This window comes from Petaurus breviceps, unplaced genomic scaffold (genome assembly GCF_028583685.1).
Source record: "Petaurus breviceps papuanus isolate PSGF00001 unplaced genomic scaffold, PetGlider_PUasm1.0 229, whole genome shotgun sequence".
NCBI classification, from domain to species: Eukaryota; Metazoa; Chordata; class Mammalia; order Diprotodontia; family Petauridae; genus Petaurus; species Petaurus breviceps.
The window spans coordinates 14738943-14748207 of record NW_027185903.1 but is presented as its reverse complement, the minus strand read 5'-3'; the positions used below and the strand labels follow the sequence as shown (position 1 = coordinate 14748207).

At 34.0% G+C, this 9265-nt stretch overlaps 1 protein-coding gene across 6 annotated transcripts in view; it reads right to left on the bottom strand.

Annotated features, from left to right (window-relative positions):
• Nucleotides 1-1874: 1874 nt before the first annotated feature.
• POLK (DNA polymerase kappa) overlaps nt 1875-9265 on the bottom strand; it is a 119702-nt gene continuing 112311 nt past the window's right edge. For 5 of the 6 annotated variants that reach the window (XM_069096242.1, XM_069096241.1, XM_069096245.1 and 2 more), the window contains 5 exons: nt 8086-8182; nt 7093-7264; nt 5418-6338; nt 4591-4642; nt 1875-4398 (listed from right to left, as the gene is read on the bottom strand). In XM_069096242.1, the coding sequence (XP_068952343.1) occupies nt 4314-4398; nt 4591-4642; nt 5418-6338; nt 7093-7264; nt 8086-8182 (1327 nt within the window). In that variant the 3' untranslated portion in view covers nt 1875-4313. The remainder of the gene's footprint in view (nt 4399-4590; nt 4643-5417; nt 6339-7092; nt 7265-8085; nt 8183-9265) is intronic. The other variant, XM_069096247.1, reaches the window with a different exon arrangement.

The window sequence follows — 9265 nt, the reverse complement described above, 5'->3', positions numbered from 1 at the left end:
ATTCTGAAGGAGGATCCAATTGAGCTGCTAGCTGCAAAGATTGCAGAAGAAAAGAGGGTGAGGTCAAACCAAAAAAGGTTCACAGCAAAACAGTTGGCAGAATAATTTCATAATATTTTTCTTGTATTGAAAAGAGTAAAAGTTCAAAGACCAGTTAAGGACAATATTGCTTGCTATCAATTGAATATACAAGGGGAAAAAAGAGAGTCACGGTCCAAACATCTCTAGATAGCTTCATAAAAAAAAGTTGCATATCTAACCACCACTAATAAAGGCTAAGTGCAGTGAGAAGGGAGGGGAAACATACTTCATACCTATGTGAATTTTACTGTACACTGTACAGTACTGTGAAAACTTCATCATTAACTTTACCTTTCATTTTGTTATCATGATACCATATTGAATACATTTGCATTTTAGTATATTTTGTGACTTGCATAAAGGTATTATATTTTGTGTATGCCTTTGTTATATAAGCTAAGTGAAGTCGATGGGGATAAACTCACATTACATATAAAAATCGCTTTTTGGTTCACTTACATAAAGTGAGAACTGCCCCAAATCCTAAAACATTTCCTATTTTATTTTCCACACACATAACTTTTTGATATGCTCTTTATATAATGTGAGAAGTAATCTCCTATCACTTTTACTGTTAAGAACCTTACCTATAGGCCGCTAATACCTCCTTTTACATGAATATAATAAATATAATGTGTCAAACATGTGAAAACTTTATAATACACTTGTTTTATTTAAGAATTTTTCTGTTTCACAAAATAACTCATCTCAACTAATTTACTTGCTTTCTCTGCTAATTTTAATAATGTCTCATATATGTTAAATTTAATCTTTAAAGACTGAAACCAATAAAAGCAAACATACACTCTGCCTTCTATTATTTTAATTACTAGCCTCTTAGGAAAAAAAAAACCGTGAACTCAAAATTTTAAAAAACAAATGTTAAAATTATTTTTACATGTAATTGAGGAAAAAAATAAAATGTTAAATAACTTTTTTTAATTAAAGTAAAAAAGCTTTGGCAAAATACTTAAAATCACAGCTTTGGAATTTTTTCAGACCCATGTGAATTCTAGTTTTTAAAAACCAATGACAGAAAAGCAATGTATGTTTAGGCTCATATCAATTTCTGTGTCTCGAATTCTGAAATGGTGATAACTTTCATCACATTGACTTCCATCAATGATCTGCATTCTCTTTTTTTCCTTTTTCTTTTTGGAGGGGGGAAGGTAGGGCAGTTGGGGTTAAGTGTCTTGCCCAAGGTCACATAACTAGTAAGTGTTAAGTGTCTGAGGCTGGATTTCAACTCAGGTCCTCCTGACTCCAGGGAGGGAACTCTATTCACTGTGCCACCTAGCCGCCCCAATGATATGCATTCTAATTGATATCTTAGGATCCCTATGTAGTTCAAGAAAGATTTTACCTTTCTGCATCTTTTAATTAACCCCAAACACATTATGTATTTAAAGTATATCTTCTGTCTGCTATGAAAAAAAGCTATTCAGAACAGAACTACTGATGCATGCCAACTTATTCTGGCAAAAAACTGAAAACAGTTGTCATAATAACTCTTACCTTTTACCACTATGGATGTATCTAAAGTTCATTATTTTTTTTTTTTTTTAAAGAGGGTGAGTTTTTTTAAAAGTTTAACTAATTATTTTCTATCATTAGAAATTTTATGTGGTGTTGAAAGCAAGGGGTCAGAAGTGGGATTAGCTATGTAATGATGTCAGATTCTATAGTACACATCAACTAAGGTGGTTAAAACCAGAGATTTTACTTACCCTGGAAGACCTATTCATTGTTTTAGCTTCTGGCTGAAACTAAGTATAATAGAAGACATCTCTGAATAATCAAAATAAGTTTTTGTTTTTAATGATCAAAAACAATTCATGATACAATGTCCAGACAAATTTCAAGAATCAACATAAGGGTCAGGAATTTCGGCTATACAAAGCAAGTATCAGGATTCAAAATTCAGGCAATTGTAGTTTACTGTCAAAGTAAGGAAAGTTAGGAAAATATAGATTGTACATCAAAGGTCATGCATCAAAGCTATGACTCTACCATGTACTATGACTTTACCAATACAGAAACAGGCCCAAAGAAATAGAAATCCTACATAATCAATCTGAAAAACACTGTTTTTCCTTTTGTTCAGTCTCAGAAAGTGATAGAGAGCAAAGATAAAAGGTGACAAAGATCAATAATTGTATCTCACTTTCACTTTATTAAGACACCAGCTCTTTGTTCTTGGGGTTTTTCTAGAAGATCGATTTTTTTCTTTAAGTTGACATTTATCCCAGAAGGGTCCAGGTTTCCTAGAATTTTTATACGAACACCAGATATTCTAGTAATAATTTTGAGATACTAGAGTTTCTGTTAATGATAAGGATAGAGAGCAGACCTGAGATTTCACTGATACACAAATTTTCCAGGTGAGGAAACTTTCTCTAACAATGCAGGGTGGCACCTTCTCTGCAATCTTAAAGACAGTTGTCTGGGGTATTGAGAAGTTAAGTGACTTTCTTCATGGTTATAAAGCCAGCATATGTCACAGGGGGCTTTGAGGATGACTCTCTAGCCACAAACACCATGATGCTATTGCTGTTGAGTAATATCCTACCTACATTCAAATGAAGGCTTCCTTGTCACCACTGAGGAAGAGAGAATGAAACATCATCGAATACTGCACCACAGCAGCACAACACTGCACAAACTGTCTCAAGGCTGGTATAAATCATTTTGCTTTGTGAGCTTGTTTCAACAACAAGCTTGCTGTGGTGAACTTTCAAAGTTATAAAGTCAAGCCAACTCGAATGTTAATAAATGTTTAGCCTAATAGTTACAAATTTCAATTTATGGTGAGGTCAAATTTTATTGCTTTTGTTCAAAGGTTATGTTTAAGATCTCAATATGTTATCCCTATTTAATTCAAATATATGCAGGTAAAACATGGGGAAAACAAAACAAAACAAAACAAAACCAAAAAAACCACAGAAAAAACCTGGGGGGAAAATTACCCAAAGTAGCAAAAAGTAAAAATAATTTAGTTTGATAAACCCTAACAAAGTCTGAAATTTTTATTAGTAAAAAAGTAAAGCAATTACTTTTTTCATCTTTAAACAATAAGTTAACCTTGTTTATTCATTTTTATATACTGTAATTAGTTTATAAATATTAATTAAAATTTAACTAAAGTCTTACATAATTCAGAGCTTTAGTACATACCACAATCTTTACAACTGTACATTTTATCTTAAGTATTTCTCATAAAAGTGTTACATGTGCATATTTGTAATCCCATCCCTGCTGGGGGTACTAATACGGTGGATTCCTTTAGCTCTGGAGTTCTGAGCTGCTACAGTGGACTGAGCCAACCAAGTATCCATACCAAGTCTGATGTCAACATAGTGAGCTCCTGGGAGGGGGAGTGATGAGAAGGGGCCAGATGGACACTAGACCAGATTGCCTAAGGAGGCTCAAACTGGCCTATGTCAGAAACAGAGCAGGTCAAAGATCCCATGCCAATCAATAGTGGGATCAGGTCTATGAGTAGCCCCTGCATGTCTAGCCAAAGCAGGAGAGGGAGGCTTAGTCTTAAAAAAAATTTTTTAAGTGAATTTTTTAATACACAAAGAGTTAGAAGTGATAAAATAAGATATTGCTCTTCTGAGCTGCTATGTAAATAGGGGAATACAACTATTTTTTTTTTTTTTGCTTTTTGGAGGGGGGAAGTCTGGGCAATTGGGGTTAAGTGAATTGCCCAAGGTCACATGGATAGTAAGTGTTAAGTGTCTGAGGTTGGATTTGAACTCAGGTCCTCCTGACTCCAGGGCCGAAGCTCTATTCACTGCACCACCTAGCCGCTCCCAGGGAATACAGCTATTTCCAATTTTAGGATTAAATATTTAAAAAGTGAACTATGTGCTTGCAGAGAGCATCTGTCATTGTCAAGTGTCCTCATTTGACAATGTTCTCACTATTCTAAAGGATGAAAGATATATTTTTTAAAAAGGCTAATAAGCAAAATGAGTAAGCAGCTTTTTGATTCTTAATGGGCCCATAGGTACAACTAATGTGATTTTATTTATGTACCCTAAACAAATAAACACATTCTATTGGTTCCTGCCAAAACAAATTTATAACCTTAACATTACTGATAGCCATACCAGAAGATTATAGCATCAAGTCATTTGCATTCATTGAATCAATCTGTACTTTTAAAATAAGAATTTAAAATATACTCAGTTAAGAAATGACCTCTTCTAATATAAAATTCTTGTTGTTCATTTAAAAAAGCTATCAATAGTGTATTTGGAATTGTTTGGTTTGGTTTTCTTTGATGCTGAATTCTGGGTCATCAATCCTGGTCTGGAAGACAAAAGAACATAAACTTAGTTGAAATGTAGACAAGGACACATTTTTCCCTCCCCAGCTTTCTAGAAAACTAAATTTTGTTTTTACCATGTTAATTTCTTTACAGAAAAGAGTCAAACACCTTCTTATGAAGCAGTGCTAAGGCCAGTTTTTGACCATTTTTGTTAACAATTAAATTAACCATACCTTTTTGTTTTTCCTATGATATTCACAGTCTTCTGCATTTTTCCAGAGCTCCCTACAGAAACAACAAAAACAGATTAGGAAATCCTAAAATGAGTAATTTAAATATTATTAGAAGGAGTCTGTCAAAAAACTAAAAGAAACTTCAGAAAAACAAAAATGCCCCTGAAGATGACTAAAGAAGACAAAAGTTTCTGGTAAGTTTCATAGTTTTTATTAGCAATTGCCAATGAAAACTAAGCTCCCATCCCAATTTCTTTATAATTTTACTAGCTGACTTAGTATTTTATTTAATCCTCTTATAGAAATTTGGCCAGCCACTGCTTCTGTGCCCCATATAAGCCATCCTTTTCTTTCTTCTTTAGTTTAGCACAATTGTTGATGCAGAAATGATTTTCTATATTAAACCAAATACTGCACATTATTGTATTGTATGCTGCAATTATGTATAAGTACAGAAAAAAGGAGACTTTGAAGTGGATGAGAACATCCAAAAATCAGTGAAAGGCTTCCTGACTGTGCAATTTGTCACTCTGCCTTTGTAAATGTACTTTGAAGGTATTGCCTCTTGAGGTAGATTCAACAGTTCCTTAAATCCCTGGGCTTTCAGTTCTTTCTGGTCTTGATTAAGCACATTCCAAGTCCTTTTTCCAAAGTTCAAACAATAGCAGTGTCAAATCCATTCAAACTCAGAGTAGCACAATTATATTTTCTCAAATGGAAACACAAACTACCCCTTTATAATTGGATATACTTTGTACTGAATGGCTTCAGTCCACTAATAAGGATATAAACATTTAGAAAAATAAATTATTTAAAAGCAAACTTACCAGTACTTTTAGAATTTTCTTTTGGACAATTCATAACTGGACTAACTTTGTCCTTCCTTAGTTCCTGGATAAGACCTTTATTTAAGCAAATGTCTACATGACTATTGAAGAGCATCAGATCAGAAGTCTTTTGCTCTAAGTTGCAAACAGGACACACCAATGTTTTATCTCTTGGCAAAGAGGTCTGGAGGGCTGTTTGCCCACCTGAAGATCTGGTATCATATCCTTCATTTTCATGGGGATAATTCTGATAGAAAGATTCGTCAAGAGAAGACTTGCTCCAGAGGCTAGAACACTGTTTTGGGCTTTGCTCATCCCCTGTTCTTGTGTTTAATGTCTCCATACTTTTTCCTTTAGAAAGCACATTTACACTTACTGAAGGCACAAAATCTCCTAAAGGGCTTTCTGTAGTTTTATGGGTTTTTAAATCCAGGTTTGCTTCAGAACAAAAAGACTGTGATTGTGGGACAGTCACCATTTTGGTGTCACAGTCTGTCAGTGTCCTACTGAGACATTCATCCACATGCCTGTTAAGTGCTTCCAAACAGATTCTTCCTTGTTCCTTAAAACAAATAGGACAGGTCAAGATCTGATAGTCATCTACATTTTCTGATATTTCTAAATCCTCTTTCATTTCTTCCTTTGAAAGATTGGGTGGCTGTGAAACTTGGAAGTCTTGTTTAGTCTCAGGTTCACATTTAAAGATGTCTTGGTGTTTCCAACTCATCTCTGACCGCTTTTTAGTGAAGAAACTCTCCTTGGGAGATGTTTCTGGAGGTTTCATAACTTGATCTTGGTCATTTTTCTCTGGCACAGACCCAACTGGATCTAGGGCATGGCTTCCAGCTTTTAAGAAGCTAATAATGCTTCTTTGTCTATGCTTCCGGACTTCTTCATTGGAAAAACCTGATACCCGTACACCTGAATGTAACCAATAGCCATAAAAATTAATTTAATCTTCAAAGCACTAATTCCAATGAAACATAAACCTTTTTTGGCATAATATTTCCTGACAAAAACTGTCATTAATTCAAAAGATACTCTTTTATGACTCCTATTAACTGGGAACTTACTCACTTATATAATAAAGAAATGTGAAATAATATCTTCATTGAGTGGGTATGAAAGTACAAACTTTTTTGGTTTTTCAATTATCATACTTTATTCAATCCTGTTTAAATGTGTGCTACCCTTAGATATGAAAAATGATGACGACACATTGCAAGGAGGACATGTACTCAGGTTTTTTCCTGTATTAGTAATGTATTTAAGTTTACAGACTCTCTCTTTATCTAGTTTTGCTTAGGAATAGCACATTATTGTGTTGGCTGGATTTCTGAGTGTAGTTTATGGCAAAGAAGAAAGGAGTTTGCTGGTTCAACTGCCATTGAACATCATGCTTTGCAACTAAGATAAAAGGTAGTAGAATGTTAAAAACAATCTAAACAATTTACAGAAAAAACAGAACAAAACAAAACATAACATGAAGGCCAAAACATTCCCAAATTCATTACTTTGTAAAAGGGAACAAGGGAAGAAAAATCTATTAATCACCTGCTATGTACCAAACACTATGTTAAGCACTTTACAAATATTATCTCATTTGACAACATCATTATTTCTTACTTGATAATATTAGCTTAACAAAGTAAGGAAAAACTGAAAAGTGTTATACCCATAAGTCTTAGTCGTAAGGGCCGTGGGTAATCAGCATCAATTTCTACTTTTAGAAGTTCCTTAGCAATAGCAAATATTTCTTCTGTAGTAGAAACAACAGCTGCTACAGTAGATGCTCGAGTTTTTACTTCAAAATTCACATTCTTCAGCTTAATTGTAACTGTTTTTCCCTGTAAAACAAACCAAACAGGTATATACATATTAGTCTGGATTTGCTCAAGTCTAGATTGTAACAAAACTGGAGACCCATAATTGGTATTTTTTTTTCATATATACATATATTTCTTTCCTTCCAAAGATTCTCATTCTGGGGTACAGTATTTATTTAGGACATATCCTCAAATGTGTTTTTCTTTTTTTAAAATTGGAACTTTTAATAAATTCATTGCTCTTCTCTCCTTTTTCTTAATCAGTATTTTCCTTGAGATGGGGTGGGGGGGGAATAAGGGTGGGACACATACAAAATGTGGGAGAGAAAGAGTTCTGGCACAAATTCACCAAGAGGGATCTTCTCACTGAGAAGTTCCCCAAAGCTCAGTAAAAGGGTCACAGAAGCATCTTTCCAGTGTAGCTAATAAGACCTTACCTAAAATCCCATTCCATAGGATATTTGTATGATAAAGAAAACAATCTATGTTAATCTTTGTCTTGCCTAACCCCAGTTGATTAGGGTCTAATCCTCAGGAATCAGGTTTATTCTTGGGCAGACCTAAATTTCCAATTATGCTGAGGTCCCCAACCTCACTCCTTCCAGACCCCCCAGTCTTTAACTCCCTCACTGGCTGTCTTGGATTAGACCCAAACTCAGACTATATATTCCTTCTGGTCTGCATTTTATGTCCAAGGCTGAGCTGGAACCAAACAGTAGAAAGGTGAGTTTTTCAGAACTTTTCCTCACTGGTATTCATTTTTTATCGACATCTTCATCCAATCTATACTAGAGGGTGGAATCTTATTCTTTAGATAAGAACAACAAAGCAAAATGAAATACCTTAAGTCCTTCTTTCTGTAGATCCTGAGCAAGATCACTACAAAGTTCTTGGCACAAGTTATACAGTTCCTCTGCTTTACTTATCTCACTGAATGTTCTAAATAGAAAGAAAATTGAGAACACAGAGTTAAGTAAAATTGAGGAACAGCTGAAGGATGATAATAGAGACAAAGTTTTATTTCATGTACTATATTGCATGTTATTCACCAAAATAAAATCTAGCTAAATAAAAAGTACTTCACATCCATACTGTAAAATACAGACAACTAAAAGTCAAAGAGGTTAACTATTTTTTTGGACAAGGCTAACAAGGGAATTTGCCTTGCTTGACTCTAAATATTTGCTACAATGGTTTTTTTCTTTTTTCAGTGGGGGAAGGGAGGGAGAAATTCTTGTAAACTGGAAAAAAATGCAATAGACACATATACATATACATATATATATATGTGATGTTAACTAAATTTGCTAAAAGGTATATTTTAGTGACCTTATTCCTTAAACAATAGTACAAAAACAGATAAATAAAGTCCACTAATAAACAATGATTATGTCACATGAATACTAGGGCCTATAATGCACACCCAGTGCTATAATATGGTGCAATATCTTAAAGTGGCAAAGATGATCAATCCAATGATTGCTATGATAAGCAAAAATCACAGGATCTAAGAAACTTGAAATTATTCAATAACTGACTCTTACCAAACAGATACACACTTGCTCCCCTCCTCTCATAAGACTAGAAAAATATTTTGGTGCACTTATATTTATTTTTCTGCATTATTAATGTGTCATCAAGTTAGTTATTGTCTAGGAACATTCATGGTAAGTAAGCTCAGTTTCAACAAAATATTCCCCTTATACAAAAGCTGAATTTTAACTCTACATTCTAAATAACTTTAAATCATAAGTTTAGAGCCTCAAAGGCAAACACTTAAACAACAGAACAAAAAGGAACCTGACTACATCTTACAATGATACAACATTCTTTCCAGAGTCAGTTGTCTGTGTCATGTCAGATCACTGACTGATTAGTGCAAAGCTCAAAATCAATACCAAATGAGAAGGGTCAAGATATGACAATCTGTGTGATTACAGCAGTTCCAATTATACTAGTTTTAAACAATTAACTTTAAAAAACGAGAAATGGAAAAAGTACCAACACTGACTGAATTACCGT